This window comes from Enoplosus armatus, chromosome 14 (genome assembly GCF_043641665.1).
Source record: "Enoplosus armatus isolate fEnoArm2 chromosome 14, fEnoArm2.hap1, whole genome shotgun sequence".
NCBI classification, from domain to species: domain Eukaryota; kingdom Metazoa; phylum Chordata; class Actinopteri; order Centrarchiformes; family Enoplosidae; genus Enoplosus; species Enoplosus armatus.
Window position 1 is genome coordinate 16,772,520 of NC_092193.1, and position 18,037 is coordinate 16,790,556.

General features: G+C 42.8%; 2 protein-coding genes across 2 annotated transcripts; one reads left to right on the plus strand and one right to left on the minus strand.

Annotated features, from left to right (window-relative positions):
* Positions 1-1,555: 1,555 nt before the first annotated feature.
* grk7a (G protein-coupled receptor kinase 7a) lies at positions 1,556-7,764 on the plus strand. Its single transcript, XM_070919115.1, has 4 exons — positions 1,556-2,152; positions 3,646-4,101; positions 6,873-7,153; positions 7,425-7,764. The coding sequence occupies exons 1-4, from the start codon at positions 1,556-1,558 to the stop codon at positions 7,762-7,764; spliced, it is 1,674 nt and encodes a 557-aa protein (XP_070775216.1).
* Positions 7,765-12,841: 5,077 nt separating this feature from the next.
* On the minus strand, positions 12,842-16,262 carry atp1b3a (ATPase Na+/K+ transporting subunit beta 3a). The gene is made up of 7 exons (XM_070919149.1): positions 16,151-16,262; positions 14,766-14,894; positions 14,334-14,432; positions 14,000-14,193; positions 13,701-13,751; positions 13,097-13,183; positions 12,842-13,009 (listed from the first exon to the last, which is right to left on the minus strand). Exons 1-7 carry the CDS (start codon positions 16,260-16,262, stop codon positions 12,842-12,844), a joined length of 840 nt encoding a protein of 279 aa, XP_070775250.1.
* Positions 16,263-18,037: the final 1,775 nt, after the last annotated feature.

The window sequence follows — 18,037 nt, forward strand, 5'->3', positions numbered from 1 at the left end:
GAAGGGAAACCCATAGAGTGACATGTAAGCTCTGAGGCTTACCCCTCTCTGCCTTCCCTGACCTGGTTAAAGATGAAACCTATGGCTTCTTGTCATCCACTCAGGAGGCTTAAGTGCTTTACTGACACTATGATCCATTTACAACATGATTGACATTTGACATATTTGATATTTATGGAAGGTGTCTTCAACCGGCAAGACGTCTCTTTCTCTATATTATGTAAGATGCTGAATGAAGGTTCTTGATCACCAGGTTCCTTTTGGGACAAATCCAACACAACCAAAGACAAAAGACTGAACACAAATAAAGCTCATCAAGCTCATATCATGCAATTATTTTGTCTCTGTGCGTTTTCTTAAATTGAATACTAGACAAAACAACTTTTAAAATGATTCCCAGAGAATTTCACAATTTGACTCCACACACTGAAATGCACGTCTGCTCTGATGCAGTACGTGCCCACTGAGCTTTTTAGTTTAGATAGCCCGAACCCACATGTCTATTAAATAACGACTCAATGTGTAAAATGGTATTTTGGATTATATTCTAAATATGATCTGACTAATCAAAACATTTTGCAAATACCTAATAAAATGTCAGTGAGCCAAATCTTAGGCATCTCTATGCATCCAAATGAGTATCAGGTCACTCTATTGTGATGGTCTTTACATTGCATGTACATTTTGTTCTAACGAGATACAATGATAATAGTAAAAATATTAGGTTGAATTTTGTTGTTTGTTTTGCTCACAGTGGTTGTCGTGTTAAGTTGGTGGTCACTGATGAATGAGGGTGTGAGGGTGTGAAAGTGAAAGAGCAGGAGGGCAGAAAAGGAAGAAGCAGACAGATTAGGAGTAAGCTCGCTGAAGTACCTGCTCTGTTGAGACTGGGAGGAGGAAAGAGAAGAAGATGAGGATGCATATTGATGCCTCAGTGAAAATATTTCAACAGTATTCTGCTCAAGACTCCAAACACAATGTTATTTTCTATCTATATGCTACAATATTGTGTAAATACCCAACCAAACATTACAGTATTAGTCCAGTTCCGTTCATATTTTAGAGGACCCTCCAAAAACTATGACAGTGTTTTTTTTAAAGGTGTTTTTGCACTTTCCAGAGCATTTTCTTTTTGTGTCTTTTGCAGTGTCTCACTTTTAAATGCATAGTCAACAGAACCCACTGAACCACTGTTAGAGACTACTGAACACCATGAACAAGTATAGAGGGCTACAAAGCCTCTTAGGACAGAGCCCTCTTACGATTCCCTTTCCGTGCACAGCATCCTTGAATAGACCACACAAAGATCCTTAAGCCAAAATCCCTCCCTGGTATTTAATTCTAAATGAGTAATTGCTGGGTGTGTCAGTGTGTCTTAGGTTTGCAGGTAGGCTGGGTGAAGGAGCTCATTTGCGCCCTGGCTTTGGAGCGAATTGCACTCTCACACAGACACACACATTCTGAAAGACGCTGCACCAACTGTAAGAGGGGATCCCTGGGGAGCCACTGAAGAACCCAGTCACTTAGGGGGGACAGACCACATACAGCCGCCAAGATGTGTGACATGGGGGGACTGGATAACCTGGTGGCCAACACGGCCTACCTAAAAGCCCAGGGTGGTGATGACAAGGAGATGAAAAAGCGCCGCCGCAGCTTGTCTCTCCCCAAGCCTGAGCAATGTGCTGCAGTACGAGCATCCATTGACAAGGACTTTACATTGCTTTGTGAAAGGCAGCCCATTGGCAAAAAGTTTTTCCGTGACTTCCTGGCAAACACCCCCGACTATAAGCTTGCTGTTGATTTCCTGGATGAGCTGTATGACTGGGATCTGGCTGAAGGTGCAACAAAAGACAAGGCACGGCAAAACATCATCAACAAGTTCTGCAAGGCTGATTCCAAGACCTTCCTGTCCTTTCTTACCGGGGAGCCTGCTGACAAATGCAAGTCAGTGACAGATGCCAACTTTGAGGAGGTGATGAAAAGCAAAGTCCAGGATGGTGTAAGAGATTTTCTAAAAGCCAAACCCTTCACAGATTACCAGGCCAGCCCATACTTTGATAAATTTCTCCAGTGGAAAGAGTATGAGAAACAGCCCATCAGTGACAAATACTTCTATGAGTTCAGAACTCTGGGAAAAGGAGGCTTCGGAGAGGTAAGCATACAAAAGCATCTACACGTAATTTGTGTCAGTAACTTTGTACACACATGTAAGTGTGTTATGGAAAATAATGTATCTTTTAACACTGCTTTTAGTTGCAGGATGATGGTGTTATCCATTTCCAAAAATGTATTACCATCATATTTTCTACAATGTATGCCAACATTGCCAGATAATATGCATTCAACATCTTTTGGGATTGTAATTATGGTGTTACAGTAGAGTATTAAAGTGCAGCGTCAAAACCCTAAGCTACAGAGGTATATTTGCTCTAAGCATAAGAAAGGATATTTTAGGAAAAGAGATCATACCTTACATAATCGTTAGGATTTACCTTGTCTCAAGGTGACCATGAAGTCTTGTGGCAAACAGGCATACCTGTTGAATTTCAGAAAACCATGGCTTATGTTTCACAAAATACCAAATACAAAGCCACAATGCGGGAAGCAGAGCAGTGGTCTTGCTTTGGTAAAACTAGCAAAGTGCTACAATTGTTGATACTGATTAATAGAATCTCTTATTGTCTTATGGAGATCAAGATCTCTTTTTCAACCTGAGGATGACAGTAGAGCAGTCAGCAACTAAGAATATAAAATCATTCAACAGAAAATTGTTTAAAAGTTTTGTTTTAAAAGACAACCTGCCATACAAACATAACAAGCAAGTAATTGTGTAAACTTCAGGGACAGAAAGTAGCAGTATGAGTTCTTGTGAATGACACATTGTTGTGATAATCACTCATAAGATTTGAGATTGATTCATTGAGATGTCTGGAGACAATCAAACCCCTTTTACTCAGTCAAGCTCTTAGCAACAAGCTTGAGTGTACAACCCAAAATAAGGCAACTTATTGAGATAAATACAATGATAGATGTGCAGAAAGTGCTTTAGACATCGAAAAATTATTACTGTAATGTTTTTAATAGTTTGTTAATACTCAAAATGATGGTGAAGGCGGCTGCTATAATCTAAATTTGCTGTCACTGTAAAATACTGTTTTCTTTTAAAGCAGCACATACAGTGGTTTACAGTCAAGTGCCAAGACACAGCTGGCAAAGATCAAGCTAGGTTGACTTCTTGAACCAATTTTCTGTCTTGCCTTCAGTCCTACCAGTGATTGTGGATCAGTGTCAGGTTTAAGAGAAATTGTAAAATGAAACAAAGCAAACAGATCTCCGTCTGCTTGTGTAAAAGAGGGATTATTTGTGATTATATTAATTGTTATTATAATTAATTATATTAATAGGGAAACCATGAAATATGTGAAGGTATAGATTGATGATCGAAAGTACCAGTCAAAGCTATTTTATACTGTAATGACACTGAAGCAGAGACATTTTATTTATTTTTTACAGTTGTCAGGTCACAAGTCAAGTGGTAGTCAGATTATGGTGCCTGGTACCAGTAGAGCACGCTTTGGTTCTGTGCGAAATGGATTCCAATGAATCAAAGTAGTCCTTTTTAACAAATAATCTGTCTTTCTCCAGGTATGTGCTGTTCAGGTGAAGAACACAGGCCAGATGTATGCCTGCAAGAAATTGTGTAAAAAGCGACTGAAGAAGAAGGGCGGTGAGAAGATGGCCCTGTTGGAGAAGAAGATCTTGGAGAAGGTTAACAGCCTGTTTCTGGTCAACTTGGGCTACGCGTATGACACCAAGACCCACCTGTGCCTTGTCATGACCCTGATGAATGGAGGAGACCTCAAATACCACATTTACAACATAGGCTATGATGGCAAGGGTGCGGACAAGGGCATTGAGATGAAGCGCATCATCCACTACACAGCGCAGATCACCACCGGCATTCTGCACCTGCATGATATGGATATCGTATACCGTGACATGAAGCCGGAGAACGTGTTGCTTGACAGCCAAGGCCAGTGCCGACTTTCAGATTTGGGTCTGGCCATAGAGATTGTTCCAGGGAAGACGGTCACCCAGATGGTGAGTAGATATGCACTCAACACTGATATTGTGGTTGAAATGGCAAATGCCGGTCTCCTCAATTGAGAAACACAATAGCGCACTAAGTTGCGCTCTGAAAGCCATTAGGATAATATGAGATGACCTGACTGGATGATCATCAATGATAATGGGAATCATAATAAGATTTTACATCCTAATATACAAGGGGCCATTTCATCTATTATTCAAAAGATTTTAGTCAAGCCATCATCTATATGGTTGGACTAAGTTTAGGACCACACATACTCAGAGACTCAAGAAACAGAGACCACTGGTTGCTGTGTGATACCTCATCCACATCTCCAACCTGTCTGTGCTCACTTATCTGAAGATGAGGCAGAAGCCAAAAACTGAACTCCTGAGGCTCTGAGGATCTTGGACAGGCTGTCAATCTTGGAAGGGTTTTTACTCTAAATCCGGACAGGGATTACTGGATTGCTTAAAGATCTGTGCAATGAGAGTCTCTGAATCCATTATATAACTCATTTGATCCTTTAGCAGTGAGATTATGGCCTGGCCATTTATAGGCCACCATTTAGTGTAAGGGGCTATGTCAGAGACCTTGGAGGTCTGGTGCTTGTCAAAGTAGCAGTCAATACATGAAAGAAGGTTTCCCTCAGCGACGTGGTTGCAGAGAACAAGTTATTTTTGTGGAGGCATTTCCTTGAGAGAGTTGCCTCAGCTGTGCTGCAGTTTCTCCCCACAACACTGTACGAAGCCTGCAGCCTGTAATTCCTGTAAAGAAAGAGTAACACAGATACCATGTCATCAATGAGTGTAGCTTGATGTGACACCGCATTGACTGCCCGGGGGGGGGGGGTCTTGCATGTTACTGACGACATCATACAAAAGAAAAGGTTGTCAGTGACAGAACATCGTGATGGCCTGTTGGATCGATCACAGAGCTTTAAAAAACAGGTCAGGTGCTGACAAAAATGTATTATACAGATGGGGCACGTCCACAACGAGTCAAATGACTTATACAAGAATCTAAGAATGACCCAGTGTCATTTTCTTTGCATATCATGCCTCACCTGCACTAAACCTATGGATGACTTGAAAAAAAGACGAAGCATTTTGAAAGGGTTTTCTCTCCAGGGTTTCTTCAAGACTTACTTGCAGTAGCAAAGAGTAAGCTCTTGGCTCTGTGAAAGTCCAGTAAGCTCATTATCCAGAACTCTGATGCTCCTCAGCCAGCCAAAATGACTGGGCCAACCTCCTACAGGCAAGGCTGGCTTTGGTTCCCTAATCCTCTTAGTGGGCATTACACAAGTCTGTCCCTGATTAGATTGACAGATCCAGGTAAAAACCTACGGTGAATATGTTTAGACATTTCAGTTTGCAAACAAGGTGACTTTAACCGGGCTGAAAAATGCCTGAACCAAGATCAGATTCATTTTGGCGGTCATTTTGTGACCTCTAGGATCACACTTGAGGGAGTGGAGCCCCTTTGACTGACCCGAGTGTGCAGGTTCTTTATTTGTGCAGTTAAACTGATTACCAACAGATACACACAGATGAACAGAACACAGTTACAAAAAGCCACTGGGGGAAGTTGAAAATAATGCAAGGGTTTAATAGATTTGTATGCTAGGTGACATGGGAGTAAATATTGGGACAAAAAAGTTTTGCAAACTTCTGTAAGTCTGGTCAATGGAGTTGTAGTAGCATGTCTTCACTGGTCTGTCAGAAGGGCCTATCCAGGCACATCCTGGCCAAGTCCTGTCACACTCGTTAAAATTAAAGGACAGATCTGGAAGTACTGGATGTGTTTAATGATCACGATCTGTCATGCAAAAAAAAAAAAAGAGCCTCTTAAATGATGCAGCATCATTAATAGGACTTGTTTTAGGTCATGCTAAATGTCTTTTATATGAAGTGGCTATAAATGGACAGTGCTTCCTACAGTCCTCATAATACCTATACAACACGACACTTTTGCTAACATATGGATCTAATGAATAGATTTTTGCAACAGGATTTCTTCAGGACTTGACTTGCAGTAGCAAAGAGCAAGCTCTTGACTCTCTGCCAGTTTGCCGTGTGTTTGCATTAATTATACGCAAGAGGCATGGCTACAGGTCGTCTGGATGTTACGTATTTCCGCTGGTGGCCGCAGCATCCAGAAATGGCCAGCCTTTATATAAGAAGCTGGACAACTCAGTGCAGCGTGTAGACGCACATGACTCTTGACAGGTAGTAGGCTTAGCATTAGGATTAAGCTCCTGGTCCGAGCCTGCAGATGAGGTCACCGAGGGAGGGGAGCAGAGGCACAGGGACAGAGTAAGTCAACAGAGGGAAAGGTGAAAGTTACACAGTGGGAGACAGAAAGAGAAGATGGCGGAGACTAGATTAAAGCTTTTAGCTACCCAGGCAACTGACCTCTGTAACACCTGTCAACAGGGACGTATGAAGGTTTTCTCCCAGTTTTAGAGTTGTTCTTTACCAGTCTGTCCTTCCACAAGACCCTCTTTCTGTCCTCTGTGTCTTTTCAGGGACAAGGCTGTTTGCATTGTTCATGTCACTGTACTGTCACATCAAGTCTGTAGATGTCCTCGTTGACTGTACATTCATTGCCTCCATCTACAGTTCTAAAATAGTAGTGATCTGAAAGTTTCTAAACATATGAAAGCACACTATGCTTTCAAGTAAAAGTAAAAAAAAAAAAGTATAATAAAAGGATTTATAGATGTACCTCATATTCAGTCTCTCCCCTCTACCCTTTCTACCCTTCTGTCTCTCTCCTCCAGGCTGGTACTGGAGCTTACATGGCCCCTGAGCTCCTGAGCAAAACTCCATACAGGACATCCGTGGACTGGTGGGCCCTGGGCTGCAGTATCTATGAGATGGTGGCTGGCTACACGCCTTTCAAAGGCCCTGAGAGCAAGAAGGAGAAGGTGGAGAAGGAGGAGGTGCAGCGCCGCATTCTCAACGAGGAGCCCAAGTGGGAGCACAGGTGCTTCGATGCGGCCACCAAGGACATCATCCAGCAGTTCCTCAAGAAGAAAATTGAAGAGCGCCTGGGCATGAAGTAAGAGGTTATTCTTCTCTGTATGTGCTGTATAAGCAAGCTCTGGCTGATATGTAGTTGTACACAGTGGCTTAAAGATTCTGACTTCCTGCATCATACTGTGTCGGCGTCCATTTTATTCGCATTGCATTTATATTTGAAGTTAGTCCCAGAAATGTTATGGGACTGTAGAATGTGATTTATTATTGAGGAGGAAGGCATCCTGGTGCTTTTGTCTGACATCGTAGTTTTGAAACACTCATGGATAAGTAAATTTTTGCCTTCCTGTTAGGAACAACATGGAGGATCCCAGGAAGCACGAGTGGTTCAAGACCATTAACTTCCCCCGTCTGGAGGCCGGGCTGGTGGATCCTCCTTGGACGCCCAAGCCCAACGTTGTCTACGCCAAGGACACCGGCGACATTGCTGAGTTCTCCGAGATCAAGGGCATCGAGTTTGATGCCAAGGACGACAAATTCTTCAAGGAGTTTAGCACAGGCGCCGTGCCCATTCAGTGGCAGCAGGAGATGGTTGACACTGGACTGTTTGACGAGCTCAACGATCCCAACAGGAAAGAGGGTGGAGGAGATCCCGATGACGAGAAGAAGTCCGGCACGTGTATATTGCTGTGAGAAGCCGCATGTCTGACGTCATATACCAGAATTAAAACTCAATCATTTGTTTGTTTTCTCAGTCAGATGCACATTAACATTGATGTAAAATGATGGGTCATGTTTTACGAAAAGAGGCGAGGCACGAGCATCTGTGTTGAGAAAGGTGTATCATCCCTCTCTTGTAAGGATGCTCCTGGTTTAGAGATGTACTGCTTTTCGAGGCAAAGTTCAGTAAAATATGAAGGGCTGGGATGATGTATTTTGAGCATCATCTATGGTTCACTGCTTCTCTTGCAAATATGCGTATCTAATGATGTAGACTTGCAACCACATTGACCATAAAAGACTGCTAGGAGTAATTTTTACAACCCATTTTATTGAGGGCACTAGTGTCAGATTAGTAAGTTAAAGGCCTCTGTGCCAGGAATATTATATGACTTTGTGAAGAAAATGTCTAAATCCAAACTGTGAAAAAAATTAATATTCCAACAGTGTTTGCAGTAGCGATTCAACATTAAGCTTTAAACAAATTAGAAAGAATACTCTGTAAACACTGTCTTTTAAACCTTGAAACTGTTCAGTTCGAGCATCCTCTAGTGGACTGTGTGAATGTTACAGCATCTGTCACGCTGTTTCTACAATGAAGAGTGCTTTTTAAGCACATGTGGCAGAGATAGTTGTAGTGTTTAATATCATATGCTGTGACCCTAAACCTCATAATTAAGGCTGATCACTGCATGTACATCCAGGAGGTTTCACCTCCCGTCCAACATTTTAGCTTTATAAAAATGACAAAAAGCAATTGGATGTATTGTATATAAAGAAATCTATCTATATCTATGCACAGAGAGAAAGACAAAGATGTAAGTAATTTAAAATTTAGGATTTATTTAAAAGAAATTCACTATATCACTGAGTTCCTCTACTGTTGGTGCTATGTGGCTCAACTTAGTGAGAAGTGGAGACTCTGTAGCCCTGGGATGCTGGGAGAGAGATGAGTGCAGAAGTGGCAGTTAATTGCTGCATATGATGGAGGAAAATTTAGAGGAGTCGGGCAATAAATTCCTGTACCAGGAATGTACAGGTTGCCCTGTTCACGGCCTGAAACACTGTGATACTCTCTTTTTCTTAGTTTGAGATGAGTGTGAATAACTCAAACTAGCCAGATCCTGAAAAAGACTCCACTGTCATGGTCGTTGAGTATAGAGACTTGGGTTAGTTCAAAAGAAAATCCATGTTATTCTTGTTACTTGTCTCAGGGTAATTATTTGCTTAAGTTTTTAAATTTGCAGATCTTCCAGAGTTGAGTTTTTACAGTTAATGTTAATATGACATAAATATATATGATACATGTAAATATAATGTGAGAGGAATTGCTAGAAATGTCAGATGTAAAGCAGAAACTTCCTTGAATCTCGAATCATTTGAATAAATTAAAATATGTCTTTTAAAATGCGTGTCCTTTCTGTGATTATGAACATTTCTGTGTGTCTGCCTCAAGACTGCAACAACACTCACAGAGCACATCCAGCACCAGCGTCACAGAATGCCTCAAATTGTGCCATGTTACGCATGTTCTCTGTGCTATATATAACCACAGAGAAAGTGCTGCTGAGGACTCGGGAGTAAAACCTAAAAATATCAGCCGCATTAATCCCTTTCAGGATGCTGACTACAGGCAGGCTGTACTCCAGGCCGCCCGCAAATTGGCAAGTTCAACTCTTAGCTGATAAGGCGATAACCAGTGTTATCCTTGCGCCTCCTTTGCTTAAATCAGCTTCAAATCCCCCTCGGGCTCTGAAGCACCTCAATGTTACTGCCAAGTGAAAACAGCAGCTTTTTTAACATTTGTTTTTATTTTTATTTTTTCTGAGAAAGAATGCCGTATGAATTAGATTAAAAGACAAGTCTAAAAATCAGCCAGTTGCCTGTGAGTGCTGAAAAGGGAAAAACTGGACAACTGATGTTTTCTTTGTGCAAATCTTTTCAAAATGATAGAGGAAAACATTTAACACATAAAACACAGGGGCACTCATTTACGAGAGATCTTTCCAGCTCAGACTTTCACCTCTAAGTAGTTCCAACATTAACAATTTCTTTTCTTTGGTTATAAAGTCCAAGAAATAGCCAGATGAAAATATCTGTTTGGTGTGTGCTCCCCTTGTTTACAGCGTTCTCACTAAGGACGGTAAGAGTTCAGCACTAAGGTGGATTCGTGCTGCAGCTAAACCCCTAGAGATTATCTCACATATAGCAGGATTTGGGTACAGACTGCTGTTGACAGTGAAGGACGGAGCTTGCTGCTGCCTCGGGGCACTGTGGGAGCTGGATGGATGGAGGTGCTGTGAAATTAGAGCAGACAGGTGTGATCAGACTTCTTTTAATACTGACGTGATGTACTCTGACTTCTGCAGCCAGTGCAGTCTCTGTGGGTATACTTACAGGTACAACCATTCACACAATGACTGGGCTGTGGTCTATGTTTCTTTAAAGATCAAAATAAGTAGAAATATGGATGCATTTTAGCACAAAAATGATCAAATATGACATTAGTTTATTGGACCTAAGTGGTGGAGGTGAAAAAGAAAAAGAAATCTCAGCATCCACCCACCAAGCTCATTTCCCAGTGGCTGCCATGAGATATGATATGATAACATATGATATTGTGGAAACCAGTGGCATGTTTGAGCATGTGGAATTGTCGTCATCGATTTGTGTAGTCGGGAAAACCACAAGGTGCAGATATGGGAAATGCGTCACTCACCTCCTCAGTTTGTCTGCGACTGCTCGGCCCCTCTGGCAGCACCATGTTAGAGCCACACTTTCACCAGCACCTCTGCCCGTCTCGTTTCTGGCTCCCTCGTGTGGCTGCAGGTTTGTGCTACGATGATGGTGAGAATGTGATTTGAGCGGTTACTGGTCTCTCTCTGCTGTCACGTTACAAAGCATGTGAACAATTTTGAATTCAAATTCTTGTGTATTTTCCTCTGTATTCTTCATTTTACTAGATGATGGTGTTAGATGGTGAGATAAACTGTGAACCAGACTAAAATCCCAACAAAAATCAGCTGTGCACAGTACAATTACTCAAATACTATTCTGAACAGACCTTTGAGGTACTTGTACTTCACTTGAGTATTTACATTAGATGCTACTTTACACTTGTACTCCACTACATTTCAGGGAGATACATTATGCTTTTTACATTTATCTGACAGCTGCCAGTCACAAAGATTTCACATTGACATAGAAAAAAAACATATATGCATTCATACAGTGCATTTTAAAAGATTAAATCAGTGGTATTTCAGATGTTGTGAGTTGTTGGCAGTCCCACCAAAGAAATATTTCCCCTCTAAACTTCTCAGATGGTTTCATTTAAATAAGTGTTCGAGGCCCAAAGAGGAAAACAATATTTAACAAAAAAAAGCAAAGATTAGAGTCCAAAAAATGAATACACATTTGTGGAGCAGAACTCGTCTCATGACCCCACAGACTGAATATGAATGAATATTTTCTCCACCACTGACAAAAAAAGCTACAGCCCAAATTAAGAAATGATTAAAAAAACAGACAGGAGAAAAGCTGTTCTTTTTTTTTTCTTCAAAATCACTTTTATTCCACAATTTATTTTATCAGGTCTTAAGGCACCCTGAAGAGATGTTACAAGTTGTTCTTTCAAATGCGGGTTCCTTTAAAGACTGTGTAAACATAGCTTTGAATAAGATAATTTCCTGTAAATCTTTGCTTAAATTATTTCTTTACAGTGCACAGACATTGTGTTTTGTGACAAAAATACAGTGTGAAATAAGTAAATATGGTAGATAGTGTATATATATACATTGAAGAGTAATAGATTGGCAGACAATCAGATCAACAGGCTGAAGAAGAGAGAAAACTAACAAACAATCTTTGAGACCCAGATAGATATACAGATCACGTAAAGATATACAGTACATAGTTACAGTGAACTTTTTATTTTTGCAATGCTTTCCCAGCACCTCTCCGCCTTAAAAGCAATTTTTACTCTCTACCTTCTGTGTGTGTTTGTGTGTGTATGTGTGTGTGTGTGTCGCCTCAGCCACCATCACTGCGCAGCACCCGGCGAGGTGGAGCGAGACAACTTATCTGGTCCTGGAGGGCTCACCCACATGTTGGCTATTGCAGTGGAGAGGTGAGTAAACAGGAAGACGGGCAGACAGACAGACGGACGGACATGCAGACAGACACTGACGGACGGCACAAGACTGGGTTGTGGCTACGCGGACCACAACACAAAGATCTATCTATAACTCCCTAAATATGGTAAGGATCACAATGTATTTATATGTAGAAAGGGAATTTGTAACTGGCATTTCATATACAGGGATACAGTGGCTATACTTGATTATCAACGTACGTTCCTATGAAGTCTTTGTGATGTGATAATGTGAATACTCTGGAGATGTGTCGGAAAATGATCTACTTTCTCAATTGTACTATACAGCAAGATAAAAATCCCCTTAACACCGGCGATGATGCGGTCGTTCATACAGTTTGGAGAGATGAAAACGACACACTCTCTTCCCGACAGCAGGAAGATCTAAAAAACATTTTTAAAAAGTTGTATCAGCAGTTACACAACAGCTCCAAATGGCTTGGTTGCAATGGCTATAAGTTACCTAATCACGTCAACACTAAAAAAAAAAAAAAAGTGAAGAATGAGCAGTGCAAAGGGTGAAAGAAAGGATGGGTGGGTGGATGGATGGATGGATGGATGGATGGATGGATGAGGGTCAGGAGGAGCAGAGCCTGTGACTTGTTCTGAAGATCTTGGAGGAGGTCAGCAAGGAATCATGAAGGAAAGAAGGGTCAGAAATGTCATCAAAGCAACATTCAATATCTGTATCGAACTGGCTCTCCCACTGGAAACTAATCGGCATCAGACTGTTTGGCCACACCCCCCCCCCCCCAAAAAAAATGCCGTCTTTATGACGTATTTGACACTTCCTTCCATTTTTTTTTTTTCTTTTTAAAACATTTTTAAACACAAATCCTTAGCAAACGTTGGCAGCCTCTGCTTCGGGGTTTTCTCTTTCACAGGCCATCTTCTCTTTTACTCCACCACCTTGATCCTGAAGGTGATGCGACCCAGGAACTTATCCCTCTCGTCGTTGTTTTTGAGGTTCGAGCCCTCGATCCTGCACTCCACCGGCAGCTCCTTGTTGTAGTCCTCCTGGGTGAACAGCAGCCTCACAGCCACCAGCGGCTGCACATAAGTCTCCTGCATCAGGAAAGAACGGCCACCTGTCAATAATACATCCGTGTGAGGATGTTAGCAGACCTGATCTGACAGGGGATGGATACTTACGTGGGCTTTCTTGCCATAGTAGGGGAAATACATCTTATCAATACGCCCCTCACTGGGGAAATACTGCATTTGAATCGTGCTGTCTTTCTGCAAGGAGGAACACACATTAGTCAATATGCATTTTACATGACATGAAATGCATTTTATTAAGTTAAATTAATAGTAAACATGAGACAGGACATAAAAAAAAAGGAAAATCAATGACCCTCGTGAGTTGTTAGTGAAGAGATTTAAATGACGTAGGAAACATGATTTGTTCTGCAAAAGGATTAATGACTAGAGGATTAAAATGACTTGAAAATGGCACTGGGATGGCACCTGCTTAATGACCTGTTAGTTAATGTAAATGTGTTACCACCCCTACTGGCCTTATCCTGATAATTTACATATTATCTTACCCTAAAGCCGTCAGTGACAGCATGCAGAAAGAAATCAGACACGAAACAAACAAAAAGAAGGAAGAAATGAACGTGAGATCAACAGAAAGAAAATATTGAGATTGTTATGGTCACATTTTTTCGTATGAAAGAAACAAAAAAGAAAAAAAAATACACGTACAAGCAAGTAGCACATTTGCAGTATAGTGTGGGAAAAGTGTGTTTACTTTTACTGTGCAGTTGACGTAGGGATCCCCAGGAGGCATCAGGCCGATGATCTGTGAGGGAAACAGGAGAAGTTGAGACTGTGTAGAAAGGCTGCTGCACGTGTGGAACCGAAATTGTATTTTGGGGACTGTCAGCAAGCGACTAAACGAGTGGAGATTAGAAACCGTGTGGGAAGGAAGACGAGGTTGAAAGACAGAGGGATGAAGAGACGAAACTGTGAATTTGTAAAGGAGTAAGGGATTTTTTAAGATTCTGAAAACCAGTCGAGCCTCAATCGGCCGCTGAAAGTTGGCGTTACCCGGTTCATTTTCAGCAGCACGCAGGGTTTCCCCTGAGAATATCCAAAGTTGGTGTCGGAGAGGCCAGAGCAGAGACTCAGGGAGCCCCTCTTGAAGCGACAAGCTTTCTTCGTCATGTCCTGGCTGTCGTCCTGCAAGAAATACTGTCCTTGAGTGCAGTCCTCATTCTTCTCCTGCTCTGTATCATTATACCCTGACAGAGAGAGAGAGAGAGAGAGAGACAGAGACACATTCAGGCAAATGGAATGAATTATTGGAAAAAGATCCGAGAGAAGGAGAGCGGAAACCGTTTTAATATTCATTCATCTGTTTGTCTGGGAGGAGTGCGCTTACTTTGCAGGAAGGACTCCAGGTGTTGGACATACTGTGCGTACTTGAGTGGGTCGGATTTGTTGAACGTGATATCCAAGGAATTTGGACGAATCACCAATCCTGCAACGAAGACACGACGAAAAGTAAACATGGAGTGAAGTAGCAAATGATACCGACTAATGCACAGCCATTATCAGGGGTGGAGCTTGTCTCCAATTACAGCTGGACAGAAAACATCCTCGATCCAGCAGACAAGCTCCACTGCTGATATCACACAGGAAGAGACTTCAAAACAGATCGATACAAAAAGCAGCTGTAATGTAAGCACATTATTGTGACAGCATCTCAATTGGTGCGAGCATGAATAATGAATGCCTCTAGGAGAAATGCTGCCAGTTACCGTAACTGAAAGCCCCGTCCCTCCCTTTGTACCGTGTGCCGAGAGACACTAACCTGGAGAGGGAACGCGGTCTCGGTACTTCGGCACATAGTCATCCAGAGTGAGCAGCATCACCCACATGGTCAGGGTGAACATACCAGCCAAGAAACAGTAGAAAACCAGGTAGAACAACAGGATGAGGGCTGGAGGAAGTTCGAGGAACAGAAATAGAAAGGAGACATAATGAGGGACAGAGACAGAGAGGGGTCATGTATAATTCACTATGAGCTTTAACCAACACACCAGCTCGGACAAATCTGATTTTCCACGTCTTTCCTCATCTGTGGGCTGAGGGAAAATTGTTATTTGAGTATGCAATCCCTTTGAGAGAAACCATTTTGGATTAAGGAGGGGGGGGGGGGGGGCACTCACTGCTAACAAATCTGAGGCCATTCTTTTAAGATTTAGGGATGACGCTGCTGGGCTCAAAGCATCTGAAGCCTCATTTTTCTCCAATGCAGAGGAGGAGGGGTGGGGGGTGGGGGGAAGAGCCACAGTCATGGAAACATCTGACTTCAAAATGGTTCACCACCATCCAGCTTGCACAGCATGGATGCCCTCTAAGTTGACAAAAAAAAAAGAAAAAAAAAGGGATGGACCCCTCAGCTTCCTGCTGTACATCCCCCCTTTCTCTCATTCCTCTCCAACAGTATCCCACAATGCACCTGCCTGGTGTGTGAAAGAGAGAGAAAGAGGAGAGAGGGAATCCCATTTGACCTTGACAGGCATGCTAATGTGGGCGGCCATGCAACTGCAATGGAGCATCCCACTGCACAGCAGCACAGGGGCCCGGCAGCCTGACAGCCCGTGCTAGCCTATAGGAGCTGGCTGCTGGAGGGAGGGTGGTGTGTTACTACCTCACTCTGGAAATAACTGGGGAATCATTACATAAAATGTATGGCCTGATCAGCCATGGATTCAGCTCAGGAGCGCTGTAGCTCACTCCTCAAGATATGATTAGGTAATGAGGGGGTTTTATCAGCTGGGGTCCACAATTTCCTGATAATCCAATTAAATGACGATACACATTAATAAAGAAATAAAAAAAAAACTCTGCTGTTATGATTGATCACCACCTGGTTGGTTATTTCTGCCTGTGCAGCAGAGAGAGGCTGGTGCACACCTTTGATAGCATCATTCATCTTGGTGAGCCTCTTGGTACAGGCTTCTCCTTTACACCTTCATGTAGGCCAATGATGGCTCCTCCGCTAATCCAATATCTGGATGGCAGTCATTTTGATCCATCCATGCACAGAAACATGTCGTGGGGTATATAACCAAGAGGCACACATCTATCAATGCTTTGAAAATGGGAAGAGGAAGACGCCAGATTAGGCATAAGCCCCGTGAATGTCAAAGCACATCTACTAATTGCCTGCTGTGTAACGGGGATCCTTACCCCAGCTGCTGGCCGTGCGACCCATCAGCTCCCCGGTCCTCGGGTTGTAGATGGAGTCCTTCCAGCTGGACGTGTTCTCCTTGTTGGCAGCTTTATCCTCGGTGCTCGCCATGGTGATATTTTTTCTTTCCTTTTTTTTTGTTGTTGGGGTTTTTGTGTCCAAAATACGCGGTTTCTTTCTCCCTTAAAAAAAAGACAGAAAAGGGCAGCAGGCGATGTAGTGAGGCGAAGAAGCCGGCGAGGCGGCGGTGAGTGGAGTGGGCGGTGTAGAGAGAGAGAGAGGGAGAGAGAGAGGGAGAGAGAGAGAGAGGGAGAGAGAGAGAGAGAGAGAGAGAGAGAGAGAGAGATACTCTGCTGGAACAAAAAAAAAACGAGGAGGGGAAGGTGAGGAAAGGAGGAAAAAAAAAAATCAGTGACGTCCACACGAGCCCCGCCGTGGCAGCTGATGCAGTGCGACCAGATGGATGTACATTGGCTAATGACGGAGAGACGCACGGAGACTCACCGTTACGCGCACAAATTATAAATAGAGCGCACACTATCTTTCTCACCATCAATTATATTATAATGGTTACATGCGTTTGGGAACAGGCCCGGGGTCTCCATTTGATATGAAGTGTCTACAGGCTGTGGGATCCTTCAGCAAACATTTGCAGTGTGAAACCAAAGGATGGCAGGACATGGAATCACAACAATATATCATGCTGATTTATTATAGGGCTTCTCGCTGTTGAGTCACCAAACCAATAAGCAATCCTATAGGCTGGGGTGTATTTCGACAGCAATGGATGCACTGGTAATCACTCTATAGAAAGCTCTGGTTTACTCTGGTTTTACACACACACACACACACACACACACACACACACACACACACACACAGGCCTATAAGTACATGAATGCCAGTGATCAGCATATATGACTGGTTCAGCATAGATATTTGAAGCATTAGCCAATCCTTGTTGCTATGGCAATTGAGCAATACTGAAACTAGAATGTGTGTGTGTTTGTGAGTGAGAGACCGAGAGAGCAAAAATGATATTGAATAGAGTTGAATTCTGTTGATTCTTTTCTTGATGCCTTGGCAATATCGTTGTTGTGACATTTATGCCAATAAAGCAAATTTGAATTTGAGAAAGACAGAGAGAGAGAGAGAGAGAGAGAGAGAGAGAGAGAGAGAGAGAGAGAGAGAGAGAGATCCTGGCTGGAAACAGATGTGTCAAAGTTAACAGAGAACAACACTTGTTCGTTTCATATTCATGTCAAACATATTTCATTTGATCTATATTCAAGTCTCTGTACACATGTATGTCGTGCCGGGCAGCAGGGGGAGAGGCTGAGACACTGACAGGAAGAAAAAAAAAAAAGAAAAAGACAAAAGCTTAACTTCCAACCCCCTGACACTCCAGCGAACAATCCCAGTGTGTCACAGAGAGAGAGGAGCGGAAGTTATATAATGACCCCTCGATGCAGGGTTCAGCTCGTATGGGGGAGGGGGACTGGAGTGGTGGTCGCATTGCATCCAGTTCCTGCTGTCAGATTGAATTTGTTGCAAGGCAGGGTCCACCACAACTCATACAATGCGGCACCGAGCACAATACAAGCGCGCGCGCGCGCACACACACACACACACACACACACACACACACACACACACACAGACTTTACTGATTAGTGTGAGAGTCGGCAGCACTGATTCATGGGCTAGTCCTCTGTCTCACTCACTCCAGCACATTTTCCTCTGTGAAGGCATCCCACTGAAAGCCAAACCCACTGGCAAAAAGAAACTGCCCATGTTTGAGTGAGAAAGCTGAGACTGACAGCTCGAGTAGAGGAAGCGTTTGGGTGTGGGGAGGGTTTGATGCAGAAAACCTACACTGTATGGAT